This window comes from Oncorhynchus mykiss, chromosome 20 (genome assembly GCF_013265735.2).
Source record: "Oncorhynchus mykiss isolate Arlee chromosome 20, USDA_OmykA_1.1, whole genome shotgun sequence".
NCBI classification, from domain to species: domain Eukaryota; kingdom Metazoa; phylum Chordata; class Actinopteri; order Salmoniformes; family Salmonidae; genus Oncorhynchus; species Oncorhynchus mykiss.
In genome coordinates, this window is record NC_048584.1 from 19,455,556 (window position 1) to 19,474,889 (window position 19,334).

Here is a 19,334-nt window from a genome sequence, read left to right on the forward strand (position 1 = left end):
GTCCACACCTTCACAATAATGGATAAAAGTGTTATATGCTGTTAAAATTTGCTGATGCAATACAATAAAGTCATTCATTTGACAAGAGCTCAGTCTTCACTAGCAATGACCGTAATAATCGCTCTGCTGTTGATCATGTGTCATGATCATGAATCGGGCCTGGTTCACTGGGTGACACTGCCACGTTTTCCATGTCAGCACACTTAAAAAAAATCCCATGACGGGTGTGGCAGATGATCATTCTGTAATTAAGGAGATTAATGTATGTGTGTTAGTGTATTTGTGTCTGTTTGTGTGTGCACTCACCCCAGTAGCGAGTCGTCGCCCAACACTGCTGCTCCCTCCACCAGACATTGTGCTAGTGTTGTGAGGGGTAGCTTTTTCTACACAGAAAATAGAACAGGAGAACATGTACCACACTCTACTGTCATATCAATGTCAGCATTACAAGAAGGAAAGGGAAAAATACAGGCAGACAGGCAGACTCACAGAGGGCGATCTGACAGATCTCTTCTCCACATCCACCCCCTGTTGGCCCTGCAGACAGGCGGTCAGCTTCTTGTGGGTGCTGTGGGACACCTGCTTGACCAGCTCCAGCCGCTTCTCCACCTGATGGACAGACAGTAGGATAGGGCTCAGTAAGCTGGGCATCTCTCTACAGACACACACACACACACACATACAGGTAATCTGAAGTGTGCCAAGTAAGTGTGCTCTTTGAGACTTAAGTGTTCCCTACACACCTACACTCACCCGAAATACATCCAGTGGAACCGATGTCACATCCCTTGACAACTTTATTCATCTGTAGCAATTATAGCCAGTAGCCTAGTCTGGGCACCAGCCTTTTTAGCTAACATAACATTCCAATCCTGCCGTTTGCCAAATGACAGGAGTGGCAAGAACTGGAATGAAATAGCTGAACAGAGACGGCAACCAGGCTCCCTCAGTAAATCAGAGGGGATGTTCAGACTTTGTCTCCCATTGCTGATGAATTTTGCCTTGGGGAATTCAACACTCATTTCACACATAGCATACTCTTAGGGATAGAGTTTCACATTCAGGATAGAGGTATGACCTACTTGCAGTTCACACACACACACACACACACACACACACACACACACACACACACACACACACACACACACACACAGCAAACAGGCATGTCCTAGACCTACAGTATCAGCAAATGTTTGGACAAAACTACTCATTCAAGACTTGTCTTTATTTTTACTATTTCTACGTTGTAGAGATGCAGAGTAGGTGATGCGATGATCTCTGCATGTGTGGTTCCCACCGTGAAGCACGAAGGAGGAGGTATGATGGTGTGGGGGTGTTTTGCTGGTGACACTGTCTGTGATTTATTTAGAATTCAAGGCACACTTAACCAGCATGGCTACCACAGCTTTCTGCAGCGATACGCCATCCCATCTGGTTATCGCTTAGTGGGACTATCATTTGTTTTTTAACAGGACAATGACCCATCACACCTCCAGGCTATGTAAGGGCTATTTGACCAAGAAGGAGAGTGATGGAGTGCTGCATCAGATGATCTGCCTCCACAATCACCCAACCTCAACCCAATTGAGATGGTTGGGGATGATTTGGACGGCAGAGTGAAGGAAAAGCAGCCAACAAGTGCTCAGCATATGTGGGAACTCCTTCAAGACCGTTGGAAAAGCATTCCAGGTGAAGTTGGTTTAGAGAATGCAAAGACTGTGCAAAGCTGTCACCAAGGCAAAGGGTGGCTACTTTGAAGAATCTCAAATATAAAATATATAAATATAACATTTGTTTAACACTTTTTTGGTTACTACATGATTCCATATGTGTTATGTCATGTTATGTCATTTTGATGTCTTCACTATTATTCTACAATGTAGAAAATAGTACAAATAAAGAAAAACCATTGAATGAGTAGGTGTGTCCAAACTTTTGACAGGTACTGTATATTAGGCCTTTATAAGCATACAAACACACACATAAATGCACACACACAAAATTACATTTTTACTCATTTCTTACTTGTAGAAGGTCTTCGCTTAATACTTCTGTTTTTTCAGCTCTGCGATGAAGATGAAGAAACAGAGACGATTAGGGTGGAATGGGGAATTTGGGGAGACATTATATTACAAGTTATCGTGGGAATTGGTAAATGTATGCACGTACCGATGAATCAACGTAATTAGAGAACATTTTCATTTGGAAAATTCATTTCCCTGATAATCCCTTGACCTGACCATATAACAGGAAGGTTAACTTTACTAAAGAGTGTGCTAAAGAAAAAAATGTAACATTCTTCTGAGTAACAGCCATTTGGCTGCCTTATAGAACAAACTAGGCCAAGCTCCATTTGGGACATTTATGGTGTGTAGTGAATAGAAATCTGACATATTACGTCACCCACTCCCTCATCACTCACTGTCACAGAATATTGCTCAATACTGTACAACAAACATAGTTCTTTGGTTTACTTTAGCTAAGTTGCCATTTTGTCAGTTACTTTGGTAGAATGAGGTTGCTAAGATCACTAGGATGAGCATGAATGTATACTTTATCATACAAAATAATATGAAAACCATCCCACTCCTTCAGTCACTCACAGTTCAAATTACATTCCTGAACAGGCTAAGATGCCTGTGAGGACGGAGCATTCATCGACAGGATTCCTTGTTTGTGCTGATTCTCCGTTTGTGCTGTGCAGTTGATAACCAATACAGTAAACGCTACAAAGTCCGCCTTCTTTACATGCAAAATGTCAGGATCCCTCTGTTGACAAGGAATATCATCTGGTGTCTATACGCCCTACTGCCATTCTTTTTCAACTTCACTCCTTTCTGCCACTCTTCTCACCACCTCCGTATAGGAGACATACTGGACACCCCTTATTCTTACCACCTCCGTCTCCTTCACCCTAACAGGACACTTCAGAGATTCGGGTGCTTGTTCACCACCACAATTCCAGCATTTAGGTTCAGCTGGCATATAATACCCCTCCCGTCTACATCCACTTGACACATGACCAAATATTTTGCATTTATCACGCTGCATGGGTTTGGGCACGAAGGCTCTCACGGGGTATCTCATAAAACCCAAATACATGTGTGAAAAGGGAGAGACTCCAAAAACAATAGAATGGATGGAGATAGGATCTTGACCCCTGCCTACTCTTGTCCAAAACGGTTTAACAGCAGAGTCGTACTTAATGTAAAAGTAAACACTAGTAACATGGCAGTTAGGGTAAAGCACTGAGGTATTATTTGCCCAAAATGGACACATTATGTGTAATGTACGCGCTTTACAAATACATTTTTGTTACTATCAATACAAGTGATGTATTGGTCTCACAGATATCATTCGTGCAAAGGCTAACTAATACAAAATCACAGTTAACTCTAGTTCACTCCAAACCGCACAGATCATGTTAACTATGTCACTATCAACCCCTACCTTCTCCAACAAGCAATTGAGAAAGCACTCCATCCTAACCCTTGAATGCCAGTGGCTATAGAAACTTACTGAGAATTGCATTTCCTGCGTGAAGCCCTGCTCCTAGATACCTGCAGCCTTTTCTTCCACATACCCACAGAGTGTGGGAGGAAACATGTGCACATGTAAGGGCGTTCGTCTGTAGGAGGAAGAGAAGCGGACCAAAGCGCAGCGTGGTGGTTATTCATGTTTTAATAAATCGCTACACATGAACAAACTAACAAAAACAAGAAATGTGAAAACGCAAAACAGTCCTATCCTGTGACACCAAACACAGTGACAGGAACAATCACCCACAAACACACAGTGAAACCCAGGCTACCTAAGTATGGTTCTCAGATCCATCTCGTCTCTCCTCTTCGGATGAAGAGGAGGACGGCCGTGACAGAATCACCCACCAACCAAGGACCAAGCGGCGTGGTAGAAAACAGCGACGACAGCAGCAGCAGCAGCAACAACAACAGCGGCCGGTATCACAGGACTCCTGGACATGGGAGGAGATACTGAACGGAGAGGGACCCTGGGCACAGGCTGGGGAATATCGCCGCCCCAAAGCAGAGCTGGAGGCAGCGAAAGCTGAGCGGCGGCGATATGAGGAGGCAGCACGGCAGTGCGACAGGTACGAGAGACAGCCCCAAAAAATTTTTTGGGGGGGGGCACACGAGGGGTGGAGCTAAGCCAGGTAGCAGACCTGCGCTCACCCCTCGTGCTTATTATAAGCAGCGCGATACTGGGCAGGCACCGTGTTATGCGGTTAAGCGCACGGTGTCGCCAGTACGTGTCCATAGCCCGGTGCGCTATAGGACAGCCCCCCGAGAGTGTCATGCGAGTGCGGGCATCGAGCCAGGGCGTATGGTGCCTGCTCAGCGGGTCTGGTCGCCGGTACGCAGTTTTGGTCCAGGGTATCCTGCGCCGGCTCTGCGTGCTGTGTCTCCGGGGCGCTGGGAGGGTGCAGTGCGTCCTCTGCCTGCGCTCCGCTCGTGCCGGGCGAATGTGGGAATGGAGCCGAAGGGAGAGGTGCGTGTAGTAAGCACTAGATCTCCCGTGCTTACCCACAGCCCGGTTCAACCTGTGCCTGCACTCTGGACGGTCCGGGCTAGAGTGGTTATCCAGCCTGGGGAGGTGGTGCCAAGGTTGCGCACCAGAGCTCCAGTGCTCCCCCACAGCCCGGTCCTTCAGGTGCCTCCTCCTAACCCCAAGCCTCCTGAAGGGCTCCCCAGCCTGGTGGTACCTGTGGCAGCCCCACGCACCAGGCTGTCTCTCTGTCTCCTCCCTGCAGGTGGTCCTGTCTGTCCGGCGCCGCTGCCGGAGTCTCCCGCCGGTCCGGCGCCGCTGCCGGAGTCTCCCGCCTGTCCGGCGCCGCTGCCGGAGTCTCCCGCCTGTCCGGCGCCGCTGCCGGAGTCTCCCGCCTGTCCGGCGCCGCTGCCGGAGTCTCCCGCCTGTCCGGCGCCGCTGCCGGAGTCTCCCGCCTGTCCGGCGCCGCTGCCGGAGTCTCCCGCCTGTCCGGCGCCGCTGCCGGAGTCTCCCGCCTGTCCGGCGCCGCTGCCGGAGCCTCCCGCCTGTCCGGCGCCGCTGCCGGAGCCTCCCGCCTGTCCGGCGCCTCTGCCGGAGCCTCCCGCCTGTCCGGCGCCTCTGCCGGAGCCTCCCGCCTGTCCGGCGCCTCTGCCGGAGCCTCCCGCCTGTCCGGCGCCTCTGCCGGAGCCTCCCGCCTGTCCGGCGCCTCTGCCGGAGCCTCCCGCCTGTCCGGCGCCTCTGCCGGAGCCTCCCGCCTGTCCGACGCCTCTGCCGGAGCCTCCCGCCTGTCCGGCGCCGCTGCCGGAGCCTCCCGCCTGTCCGGCGCCGCTGCCGGAGCCCCTCTGCCCAGAGCAGCTGTCTCTCTGTCCCGAGCAGCTGTCTCTCTGTCCCGAGCAGCTGTCTCTCTGTCCCGAGCAGCTGTCTCTCTGTCCCGAGCAGCTGTCTCTCTGTCCCGAGCAGCTGTCCCTCTGTCCCGAGCAGCTGTCCCTCTGTCCCGAGCTGCCCCTCTGTCCAGTGGGGTCATTGAGAGGGGTGGTCATGCTGAGAAAGCCACGGAGGCGGACAATAAGGCGGACTAAGACAATGATGAGGTGGGGTCCGCGTCCCGCGCCAGAGCCGCGGACAGACGCCCACCCAGACCCTCCCCTATAGGTCAAGGTTTTGCGGCCGGAGTCCGCACCTTTGGGGGGGGGGGTACTGTCACGTTCTGACCTTTATTTCCGTTGTTTTGTATTTATTTAGTATGGTCAGGGCGTGAGTTGGGTGGGCAGTCTATGTTTGTTTTTCTATGTTTTGGGGCATTTCTATGTTTTCGGCCTAGTATGGTTCTCAATCAGAGGCAGGTGTCATTAGTTGTCTCTGATTGAGAATCATACTTAGGTAGCCTGGGTTGCACTGTTTGTTTGTGGGTGATTGTCTATGTTGATGGCTTGTTTCAGCACAGGTCTCATTTTGTAGCTTCACGGTCGTATTTGGTTTATTGTTTTTGTTACTCGTTTGTATAGTGTTCAGTTTTTCTTGATTAAAGATTTGCCATGGACACTTACCACGCCGCGTATTGGTCCTCAGATCCATCTCGTCTCTCCTCTTCGGATGAAGAGGAGGACGGCCGTGACAGCACACTGACTGGTTTCGGGCAATGACAGAAACGAGACAGAGATTGGGAAAGAGAGAGCGAGAGAGTCAGAAGGAAGGGGGGGGGGGGGGCAAGAATGAGACCTGACTGTCAGTTCCTTTCACTCTCTCACCTATTCCCTCACTTCCACCCCCTCTAACAGCTCCTCTCTCTGGCTCTCTGTATCCGTGCCTTGACAGGAATAGAACATAATAGTAGAGAACAGGCAGAGAAAAACAGAAAGGCCTTGTATTTCTGCAGAGGGATCAGCTGCAACTCACAATGAGGGTGATGAGAGGCCAAGCATAGATCTAGATCTGATGGATGGGACTACTGCTCATTTATATTGTTCAACTCCTATGGCAGCGGTTCTATAACTTAGGCTGTTTCTATTCTTAGCTCGCCAGGCCCTGGGTATTGATCTTGATCAGTGTTTCCCAACAACAGTTCTCGAGTAGCCCCAACAGCACACATTTTTGTTGTAGCCCCAGACAAACTCACCTGATTGAACTAATTGAGGGCTTGATGATTAGTTGACAAGTTGAATCAGATGTGTTTGTCCGGGGCTACAACAAAAATGCGTACTGTTGGGGGTACTTGAGGACTGGATTTTGGAAGCACTGATCTAGGTGATGACTAACAGGAGAGGCTGGAGCGGAGACTTGGTCTTTATTCCATCTTCAGCAGCCTTTCTGTGCTAAGAGCAGAGGTGTGGACTCGAGTCACATAACTCGACTTGCAACTCGACTTTGACTTTAACACCAATGACTCATGACTTGACTTGGACTTGAGCCTTTTGACTCAACCTCACTTGATACCCTCACCAAGCCCAAATATAAAAAATTATGCTATTAACAAGTGTGCAGCGCATCAACTCTTTTTTTAACGGATTACAGTATGAGTCGAACAGCAGCCAATCAAATTGTGCCAGCTGAGAAAAAGTGGCAGTGCAAAGGAACGTCGGTGGGTGAATTCAGATGGAGCCCTTGGAAAGAAAAAAATATTATTTTCGGATATAAAGACGATGCTGTATCAACAGAAGATGGATTGCAACTTGCAACAATTTCCAACTTTGTTCAACATTTGAAGCTGCACAAAGAACGGTAAGTCGTGGCTAATATAGCCGACAGCTATATAATTTATAACTTTACTAGTGTAGCATGTAGGCAACATAACGTTAAATCAATGAGCCTCCACACAGTCAGTCAGTGCGGGAACATGATCATTGCACCCAAGATTGAGCTACAACTGGCTAGGCAGTTGGTAGCCTAAATCCTGCCTGATGTTACTGCTGTTCCTAAAGCCATTGACATATGTTAGCCTACTGTAACCACACACACAGTGCGCCCCATAGCGATCCTCGATAGTCGATCACTATTGGGGGGGGGTCTTTCTCATGGCTACCCATGTTTTTCCATGGAAATATAACATTTATTTGGAAAGTAATAAATATAGAGATATTTTTTAAAGCATTCATGATTTGCATAAATGTAACATACTAACTATTACTCTTGTTAAAAATATGAAATTGTATTACATTTGGTGAAAAGCACATTATGATTTGATTAGGACTCGAAACTCAAAGTTTAGGACTTGAGACTTGACTTGATACTTGACGGTCTTGACTTGAGACTTGACTCGGACTTGCCTGTCTTGATTTGGGACTTGAGTGTTAAGACTTGAGAATTACTTGTGACTTAAAACAATGACTTGGTCCCACCTCTGGCTAAGAGTAGCAGCGTGTAGCTCCCTATGTCTTCTGCTTAGGTCTTCTGCAGTATACACTTCAACACTTAGCAAATAAAGCTGTGTGTTAGTGGGTGAAGGTGTGTAGGGGTAGGGTGAGTGGGTGCGTGAAGAGTACATTATAGTACAGTGTCAATGTAACTCCATTTATAAACAATCCTCAATCATTTCTGTACTTCTTCTTGGATGTAAACCTGAGGGCATATCAGTGGGTACCAGAACGGTATATATATGGATCTGGCGGGGTCCCTCTATTCTTGGATTCAATCCCTGAGCCATTAGACGGACGGGATTTTGAATGAGATTTACTCCAGCGTATTAATTAAACCGTGAGTTAATGACTCCCTCATACAAACACAGGAACGGTTTAATGAGTGCATTACAAATAAGTAAATTGTTGTGACGGCCAACATTGGAACTCTCTCTCTCTTTTGCTCACACAGTTACACACACTGACAGTCATTTTCCAGGTAGGGTCTGAGGCTGCTCTAAATACTCTAATAGAAAATGCACAGTAGGCTACAGTCAGACGGAGGAACGACTTTTTGACAGGGGGTGCAGGATTTATTTTGGCCTGATTTAGATACGTTTGCTCAGAATTTCCAAGATTTTGGTAGGCTATTTGTTAGTCAACTTGTCTATAATTAGATACATGCAGCTTCTCTTCTGTCGTGATGTTTCCCTGGAAGCCTAAATTAACCCTTGCTCACCAGAGTAATGTCATAAATCGAATGAATGCTTCAATCTAGTTGACATTGGTAAAAGTTCTCTGTCATCTCTGCATCTTTTGCGGAGCAAAGACTTTTAGGGACCGGGGAGAAAATGTAATAGCCTACCTCTGAAAGAATGGGAGATTTTCTGCGCAAAATGTCCAAATGACATCAGTTTGACCGGTTGTAAGAAAATAGAAAGCTGTGAAAAAGACCCAACATGTTTCTGATAAGATTCCAGTTTGGCTTGGATGCATATTTTACGTGGTTTAAATCCTATCAGCTTTCAGCTACTATCAGTCTATCAGCTTTTATGATGCTGATAAAGATAGCACCTCTACAGATGGCATCTAACTGTGCATTGGCATTCTCTCAAGATGCTGAAAGAAATAAATTATATTTCTCCTGTTCCCGAGTCAAAATTTAGCCTACATTTGGTGTATAATTTTACAGCAAGAAATGCTTAATTGTGCATGAGTTAATATTAAGGCTAGGTGAGAGGTTATAGACCTACAGTCAGTGTAGGTCTGAACAGAAGGCTACAGTTCTCTTGACTGGAGTGTGGACCTCAATTCATTTTCAATCACCCACGTGGGTATTTGCTCCTAAAAACCAATGAGGAGATGGGAAAGGCGGGACTTGCAATGCGTCAAGCGTCAAAAATACAGTGCCTTGCGAAAGTATTCGGCCCCCTTGAACTTTGCGACCTTTTGCCACATTTCAGGCTTCAAACATAAAGATATAAAACTGTATTTTTTTGTGAAGAATCAACAACAAGTGGGACACAATCATGAAGTGGAACGACATTTATTGGATATTTCAAACTTTTTTAACAAATCAAAAACTGAAAAATTGGGCGTGCAAAATTATTCAGCCCCTTTACTTTCAGTGCAGCAAACTCTCTCCAAAAGTTCAGTGAGGATCTCTGAATGATACAATGTTGACCTAAATGACTAATGATGATAAATACAATCCACCTGTGTGTAATCAAGTCTCCGTATAAATGCACCTGCACTGTGATAGTCTCAGAGGTCCGTTAAAAGCGCAGAGAGCATCATGAAGAACAAGGAACACACCAGGCAGGTCCGATATACTGTTGTGAAGAAGTTTAAAGCCGGATTTGGATACAAAAAGATTTCCCAAGCTTTAAACATCCCAAGGAGCACTATGCAAGCAATAATATTGAAATGGAAGGAGTATCAGACCACTGCAAATCTACCAAGACCTGGCCGTCCCTCTAAACTTTCAGCTCATACAAGGAGAAGACTGATCAGAGATGCAGCCAAGAGGCCCATGATCACTCTGGATGAACTGCAGAGATCTACAGCTGAGGTGGGAGACTCTGTCCATAGGACAACAATCAGTCGTATATTGCACAAATCTGGAAGAGTGGCAAGAAGAAAGCCATTTCTTAAAGATATCCATAAAAAGTGTTGTTTAAAGTTTGCCACAAGCCACCTGGGAGACACACCAAACATGTGGAAGAAGGTGCTCTGGTCAGATGAAACCAAAATTGAACTTTTTGGCAACAATGCAAAACGTTATGTTTGGCGTAAAAGCAACACAGCTCATCACCCTGAACACACCATCCCCACTGTCAAACATGGTTGTGGCAGCATCATGGTTTGGGCCTGCTTTTCTTCAGCAGGGACAGGGAAGATGGTTAAAGTTGATTCTTCACAAAAAAATACAGTTTTATATCTTTATGTTTGAAGCCTGAAATGTGGCAAAGGTCGCAAAGTTCAAGGGGGCCGAATACTTTCGCAAGGCACTGTATGTCTAAAAGATTAAGAATTTGTCAGGATATGGTGCATATCTTCTACCTGGAACCAAAAAGGGTTATTCAAAAAAGGGTTATTCTTCGGCTGTCCCCATAAGAGGACACTTTTAATAATTTGGTGTCAGGTAGATTCCTTTCAGTCTACAGGCGAACCACTGCATAAGAGAAATAGGAGTTGAGTTATCCTGACAGACGTGCCCCTCTCTGGAATCAACATGGAAAGAACAAAAAAAAAAAAAGTCACCATCCAGTACTGTTTTCATCTCATTTCTAGCATCATGGTAAATATTGAAATTAGGGTAAAACTTAATTAACTTAACCAGACTAGGCTGTTACATCAATCTAATTTCATCATAAGATGAATATAAATTCAATATTTACTGGGTGGTTGAAATTATGTTGAATTTCATATTTGATTAGATATATTTTATTTGACCTTGTTCCAATGTTAATATGAAAATGGTCTGAATCAACGTCATTGTTTCAATGCCATGCTATCAACCTGAAATAAGAGGTATATTAAAAAAAATGTGAAGCCACAGTCCAATGATTCCTGCTTGAACAGTGACTCCTACTGGTGTATTAGGGGTAATGCACTTCAATGAGAACAAGTCTACCGTCCAGATGCCTACCTCTATGTACCCCTCATTAACTTTGGAGACAAGCTGTGTTTGTTTTCAGCTGAGGTGTCATGTCAACACATTTAGACATTGATCAGCTTCCACACTCATTTGCGTAGGACCCCTAAATAACATTGAATAGTTGAAAGTAACTCTTTTAACTTCTCTTACACAAGCTGATATGTGAAGGACCTAATTTCAACGTGAAGCTAGGTATACTATCATTCGTCTATGGTTGATTGGACCTTTGGAAGTTGAGCAGTAGTTACCATTCCCCCTATAAATAGGATGCAAAATTCATGATATTTATAATAAACTTTTACCTTTGGATATTGTCTTTTATACATGTATATGTTATTCATAATATAAGCTACAGTATATACAGTTCCTTCAGAAATTATTCATACATTTTACATTTTAGTAATTTAACAGATGCTCTTATGCTGAGCGACTTACAGTTAGTGCATTCATCTTAAGATAGCTAGGTGGGACAACCACATATCACAGGCATAGTAAGTACATTTTCCTCAGTAAAGTAGCTATCAGCAAATTCAGAGCTAGGAGGGGGGAGTGGGATATTTAAGATACTCTTTGAAAAGGAGGTTGCTGGTGGGAGGACGGCTCATAATAATGGCTGGAATGGAGTCCATGGAGTGCTACCAACCACATGGAAACCACATCTTTGATGTGTTTGATACCATTCCATTAACACCATTCTAGCCATTATTATGAGCCATCGTCCCCTCAGCAGCCTCCACTGTATCCAAATGTTGTTGTGTTACAGTCTGAATTCAAAATGTATTAAATATTATTTTTCCGCACCTGGATTGTGCAACATTTGCCCAATATTCTTTTCAAAATTCTTCAAGCTCTGTCAAATTGGTTGCTGATCATTGCTAGACACCCATTTCCAGGTCTTGCCATTGATTTTTAAGATGATTTAAGTCAAAACTGTGACTGGGCCACTCAGGAACATTCACTGTCTTCTTGGTAAGCAACTTGGTAAGCAACTTCTTGGTAAGCAAATTGTCCTGCTGAAAGGTGAATTCATTTCCCAGTGTCTGGTGGAAAGCAGACTGAACCAGGTTATCCTCTAGGATTTTGCCTATACTTAGCTCCATTTAATTTATTATTTTTATCTTGAAAAACTCCTCAGTCCTTAACAATTACAAACATACCCATGACATGATGCAGCCACCAATATGCTTGAAAATATGGAGAGTGGTACTCATTAATGGGTAGCATTGGATTTTCCCCAAACATAACACTTTGTATTCAGGCTAAAAATTTACTTAACTTAACTGGCTGAGGTAGGCTATGAGGCTTAACAGCATCCTTCACAATAACAAAATATACACTACCATTCAAAAGTTTGGGTTCACTTAGAAATGTCCTTGTTTTTGAAAGAAAAGCAATTTTTTGTCCATTAAAATAACATAAAATTGATCAGAAATACAGTGTAGACATTGTTAATGTTGTAAATGACTATTGTAGCTGGAAACAGCTGATTTTTAATAGAATATTGACATAGGCATACACAGGCTCATTATCAGCAACCATTACTCCTGTGTTCCAATGGCACGTTGTGTTAGCTAGTCCAAGTTGATCATTTTATAAAGCTAATTGATCATTAGAAAACCCTTTAGCAATTATGTTAGCACAACTGAAAACTGTTGTTCCGATTAAAGAAGCAATAAAACTGGCCTTCTTTAGACTAGTTGAGTATCTGGAGCATCAGCATTTGTGGGTTCGATTACAGAATCAAAACGTCCAGAAAAACTTTCTTCTAAAACTCATCAGTCTATTCTTGTTCTGAGAAATTAAGGCTATTCCATGCGAGAAATTGCCAAGAAACTGAAGATCTCGTACTACTCCCTTCACAGAACAGCGCAAACTGGCTCTAACCAGAATTGCACAACTGAGCAAGAGGACAAGTAGAGTGTCATTAGAGTGTCTAATTTGAGAAACAGACACCTCACAAGTCCTCAACTGGCAGCTTCATTAAATAGTACCCGCAAAACACCAGTCTCAACGTCAACAGTGAAGAAGCGACTCCGGCATGGCTGGTCATGGCTCACAACAATAGCAGCCTCCCGGACACCCTAGACCCACTCCAATTCGCATACCGCCCCAACAGATCCACAGATGACGCAATCTCAATTGCACTCCACACTGCCCTTTCTCACTTGGAGAAAAGGAACACCTACAGTGGGGAGAACAAGTATTTGATACACTACCGATTTTGCAGATTTTCCTACTTACAAAGCATGTAGAGGTCTGTAACATTGTATGATTTTTAAGTAATTAATTTGCATTTTATTGCATGCCATAAGTATTTGATCACCTACCAACCAGTAAGAATTCCGGCTCTCACAGACCTGTTAGTTTTTCTTTAAGAAGCCCTCCTGTTCTCCACTCATTACCTGTATTACAGTGCCTTGCGAAAGTATTCGGCCCCCTTGAACTTTGCGACCTTTTGCCACATTTCAGACTTCAAACATAAAGATATAAAACTGTATTTTTTTGTGAAGAATCAACAACAAGTGGGACACAATCATGAAGTGGAACAACATTTATTGGATATTTCAAACTTTTTTAACAAATCAAAAACTGAAAAATTGGGCGTGCAAAATTATTCAGCACCCTTAAGTTAATACCTTGTAGCGCCACCTTTTGCTGCGATTACAGCTGTAAGTCGCTTGGGGTATGTCTCTATCAGTTTTGCACATCGAGAGACTGAATTTTTTTCCCATTCCTCCTTACAAAACAGCTCGAGCTCAGTGAGGTTGGATGGAGAGCATTTGTGAACAGCAGTTTTCAGTTCTTTCCACAGATTCTCGATTGGATTCAGGTCTGGACTTTGACTTGGCCATTCTAACACCTGGATATGTTTATTTTTGAACCATTCCATTGTAGATTTTGCTTTATGTTTTGGATCATTGTCTTGTTGGAAGACAAATCTCCGTCCCAGTCTCAGGTCTTTTGCAGACTCCATCAGGTTTTCTTCCAGAATGGTCCTGTATTTGGCTCCATCCATCTTCCCATCAATTTTAACCATCTTCCCTGTCCCTGCTGAAGAAAAGCAGGCCCAAACCATGATGCTGCCACCACCAGGTTTGACAGTGGGGATGGTGTGTTCAGGGTGATGAGCTGTGTTGCTTTTACGCCAAACATAACGTTTTGCATTGTTGCCAAAAAGTTCAATTTTGGTTTCATCTGACCAGAGCACTTTCTTACACATGTTTGGTGTGTCTCCCAGGTGGCTTGTGGCAAACTTTAAACAACACTTTCTATGGATATCTTTAAGAAATGGCTTTCTTCTTGCCACTCTTCCATAAAGGCCAGATTTGTGCAATATACGACTGATTGTTGTCCTATGGACAGAGTCTCCCACCTCAGCTGTAGATCTCTGCAGTTCATCCAGAGTGATCATGGGCCTCTTGGCTGCATCTCTGATCAGTCTTCTCCTTGTATGAGCTGAAAGTTTAGAGGGACAGCCAGGTCTTGGTAGATTTGCAGTGGTCTGATACTCCTTCCATTTCAATATTATCGCTTGCACAGTGCTTCTTGGGATGTTTAAAGCTTGGGAAATCTTTTTGTATCCAAATCCGGCTTTACACTTCTTCACAACAGTATCTCGGACCTACCTGGTGTGTTCCTTGTTCTTCATGATGCTCTCTGCGCTGTTAACGGACCTCTGAGACTATCACAGTGCAGGTGCATTTATACGGAGACTTGATTACACACAGGTGGATTGTATTTATCATCATTAGTCATTTAGGTCAACATTGGATCATTCAGAGATCCTCACTGAACTTCTGGAGAGAGTTTGCTGCACTGAAAGTAAAGGGGCTGAATAATTTTGCACGCCCAATTTTTCAGTTTTTGATTTGTTAAAAAAGTTTTAAATATCCAATAAATGTCGTTCCACTTCATGATTGTGTCCCACTTGTTGTTGATTCTTCACAAAAAAATACAGTTTTATATCTTTATGTTTGAAGCCTGAAATGTGGCAAAAGGTCGCAAAGTTCAAGGGGGCCGAATACTTTTGCAAGGCACTGTAACTGCACCTGTTTGAACTCGTTACCTGTATAAAAGACACCTGTCCACACACTCAATCAAACAGACCCCAACCTCCCCACAATGACCAAGACCTCTTGGCCAAGACCATGGCCAAGAGCAACTGCTCGGCATCTGACGCTACAGAGGGTAGTGCGAACAGCCCAGTACATTACTGGGGCCAAGCTTCCTGCCATCCAGGACCTATATAATAGGCGGTGTCAGAAGAAAGCCCATAAAATTGTCAGAGACTCCAGTCACAATTTTATGGGCTGTTTTCTCTGCTACCGCACGGCAAGCGATACCGGAGGACCAAAAGGCTCCTCAACAGCTTCTAGCCCCAAGCCATAAGACTGTTGAACAATTAATAAAATCGCCACTGGACAATTTACACTGACCCCCCCGCCCTCCCTTTTGTACACTGCTGCTACTCGCTTTTTATTATCTATGCATAGTCACTTCACCCCTACCTACATGTACAAATTGCCTCAACTAACCTGTACCCCCGCACACTGACTCGGTACTGGTGCCCCCTGTATATAGCCTCATTATTTTGATTGTGTTACTTTTTATCATTACTTTTTATTTTAGTCTACTTGGTAAACATGTTCTTAACTCTTCTTGAACTGCACTGTTGGTTAAGGGCTTGTAAGTAAGCATTTCATGGTAAAGTCTACACTTGTGGTTTTCGGCGCATGTGACAAATAAAGTTTGATTTGAAGTGGCTCGATGTCTGGAATTCAATCAGCTCAGTTTGAATTGCAGCCTCATCCAGCGAGGGTATTGTTTTCTTGGCAAGGGAGGATAATTCTCCACCTAGGTGGACTGTGAGAGGATCATGTACAAACACAATGATATCCTTGGGCATGCTGTAGTATTCAGATCTGGTGGAGAAGTTGTCTGATCCCTCTGCCTGTCGTTCTTCAGTGTGCAGTAGCCTTCCAGATGACAAGTCCAAACCAAACAACTCAAGCTTCCTAGTAAAGGCCTCAAGTTTTTCCACCATGTCCACAACTGTTTTCCTTCTTCCTTGTAACTGCAAATTTAACCTGTTTAAGTGACAGAATTTGTCAGCCCAAAAAACTGTGTGTAGCTTGCAGCTAACGCTTCAATGTTTCTGTGTCTGGCCTCTCTGGGGCGGGAAGTCCACTTTGAAAGTTCCATGCTTAGAGTCATAAGACACACTGGCTTGGCATTGGGAAAAGATGGTAAGATGAACACACACCTCTCTGTATATTCTTCCCTGAAACTTCGATTTTCATTATCCACCTTTCTTTTGATACAACATTTTCTCTTGCTATCAGGCTAATTGTTCTGAACGAATGTTGATGTTAAAAACAATAGTGTAGCCTACAGTAAGCTACGTAGACCTGTTTTTCCCCACCGATCAATGCACATAGAAATAGACAAAAATAATAATTGAGACATGGTGATTTTATGTTATTATTATGTTATTGTCACTGAGTTTATTATGTACTAATCAGATGTGTTAAAAACATGTTTAATTTGTAGTGTAGGCCAATTCATTGTGCTATATTATATACTAATTATGTTCTGGCCCACTGACTATTAGCTCAGAAAAAATTTGGCCCGGGGCCAAACCTAGTTGGCAAATCCTGCACTAGGCCCTCCGTGGAATGAGTTCCACACCCCTGCTATACAGACTTCCTTCTTTTCACTCTGTCAATTAGGTTAGTATTGTGGAGTAACTACGATATTGTTGACTCATCCTCAGTTTTCTCCTATCACAGCCAATAAATCCTGTAACTGTTTTAAAGTCAACATTGGCCTCACGGTAAAATCCCTGAGCGGTTTCCTTCCTCTCTGGCAACAGCGTTAGGAAAGACTCTTTTATATTTTTGTGACTGGGCGTATTGATACACCATCCAAAGTATAATTACTACCTTCACTATGCTCAAAGGGATATTCAATGTTTGCTTCTTCCAATAGCTGCCCTTTTTTTGCAAGGCATTGGAAAACCCTGGTTTTGTGGTTGAATCAGTGTTTGAAATTCACTGCTCGACTGAGGGACCTTACTGACAATTGTATGTGTGGGGTACAGAGATGAGGTAGTCATTCAAAAAATTATGTGAGTCCATGCAAGAGTGAGTCCATGGAACCTAAACTCAGCAAAAAAAGAAACGTCCTCTCACTGTCAACTGCGTTTATTTTCAGCAAACTTAACATGTGTAAATATTTGTATGAACATAACAAGATTCAACAACTGAGACATAAACTGAACAAGTTCCACAGACATGTGACTAACAGAAATTGAATAATGTGTTCCTGAACAAAGGGGGGGTCAAAATCAAAAGTAACAGTCAGTATCTGATGTGGCCACCAGCTGCATTAAGTACTTTAGTGCATCTCCTCCTCAAGGACTGCACCAGAATTGCCCGTTCTTGCCGTGAGATGTTACCCCACTCTTCCACCAAGGCACCTGCAAGTTCCCAGTCATTTCTGGGGGGAATGGCCCTAGCCCTCACCCTCCGATCCAACAGGTCCCAGGCGTGCTCAGTGGGATTGAGATCTTCGCTGGCCATGGCAGAACACTGACATTCCTGTCTTGCAGGAAATCACACACAGAACGAGCAGTATGGCTGGTGGCATTGTCATGCTGGAGGGTCATGTCAGGATGGGTACCACATGAGGGAGGAGGATGTCTTCCCTCTAACGCACAGCATTGAGATTGCCTGCAATGACAACAAGCTCAGTCTGATGATACTGTGACACACCGCTCCATGACGGACCCTCCACCTCCAAATCGATCCCACTCCAGAGAACAGGCCTCAGTGTAACGCTCATTCCTTCGACGATAAACATGAATCCGACCATCACCCCCGGTGAGACAAAACCGCGACTCGTCAGTGAAGAGCACTTTTTGCCAGTCCTGCCTGGTCCAGTAACGATGGGTTTGTGCCCATAGGCGACATTGTTGCCTTTGATGTCTGGTGAGGACCTGCCCTTACAACAGGCCTCCAAGCCCTCAGTCCAGCTTCTCTCCGCCTATTGCAGACAGTCTGAGCACTGATGGAGGGATTGTGCATTCCTGGTGTAACTCGGGCAGTTGTTTCCATCCTGTACCTGTCCTGCAGGTGTGATGTTCGGATGTACCGATCCTGTGCAGGTGTTGTTACACGTAGTCTGCCACTGCCAGGACGATCAGCTGTCCGTCCTGTTTCCCTGTAGTGTCGTCTTAGGTGTCTCACAGTAACACTCATGCCTCCTTGCAGCATGCCTAAGGCACATTCACGCAGATGAGCAGGGGTCCTGGGCATCTTTATTTTGGTGTTTTTCAGAGTCAGTAGAAAGGCCTCTTTAGTGTCTTAAGTTTTCATAACTGTGACCTTAATTGCCTACCGTCTGTAAGCTGTTAGTGTCTTAATGACCGTTCCATAGGTGCATGTTCATTAATTGTTTATGGTTCGTTGAACAAGCATGGGAAACAGTGTTGGGAAACCCTTTACAATGAAGATATTTGGATTTTTACGAATTATCTTTGAAAGACAGGGTCCTGAAAAAAGTTTCTTTTTTTGCTGAGTTTATTATGTGACTTGTTAAGCAAATGTTTACTCCTGAACTTATTTAGGCTTGCCATAACATAGCGGTTGAATACTTGTTGACTCAAGACATTTCAGCTTTTCATTTTTTATTAATTGGTAAATATGTCAAAAAACATAATTCCACTTTTACATTAGGCGGGATTGTGTGTAGGCCAGTGACAAAAAATATATATTTTACATTTGGGCTGTAACACAATAAAATGTGGAAAAAGTCAAGGGGTGTGAACTTTCTGAAGGCACTGTATACTATCGAAGCAGAAGACACATCTCCTTCAAATGTTTGGTTGTGTTCACAATTCAATATCCAGTTTTTTTTTATTTATTTTTTTACAAATGATTAATTGATATGTTGAATTCACTTCTCCATCTCAACCAAAAATCTAAGTTAAAGAATAGCACTAAATCAAATCAAACTTGAAAGATTTGTAGTTGAGATGAGATGTGAATCCAACATATTAATAACATTTAAAATCCACTGACCATCCTTCATATACAAGACAATATCCAATTTATAGGGCTAATGGTAGATACTTTCAATGATCCAATCAACCATGGGTGAATGATAGTATGCCTAGCTACACGTTGAAATGATGTTGCCCTTTGTTGGGCAAATCAGATGTCAATGTAGCCTACATAAACCAACCTCACTCCGAATTTACTTTCACATACAGCTTGTGTAAGAAAAGTCAGAGGAGTTACTTTCAACTATTCAATATAATTTAGGTAATTTACACA

At 43.9% G+C, this 19,334-nt stretch overlaps 1 protein-coding gene across 3 annotated transcripts in view; it reads right to left on the reverse strand.

Moving 5' to 3' along the window:
- The window catches only part of LOC110498769 (rho GTPase-activating protein 44), a 117,334-nt gene that overhangs the window by 16,965 nt on the left and 81,035 nt on the right, over positions 1 to 19,334 (reverse strand). For all 3 annotated transcript variants that reach the window (XM_036955935.1, XM_036955934.1, XM_036955936.1), the window contains exons 2-4: positions 2,029 to 2,068; positions 490 to 609; positions 307 to 383 (exon numbers count right to left, since the gene is read on the reverse strand). In XM_036955935.1, the coding sequence (XP_036811830.1) occupies positions 307 to 383; positions 490 to 609; positions 2,029 to 2,068 (237 nt within the window). The remainder of the gene's footprint in view (positions 1 to 306; positions 384 to 489; positions 610 to 2,028; positions 2,069 to 19,334) is intronic.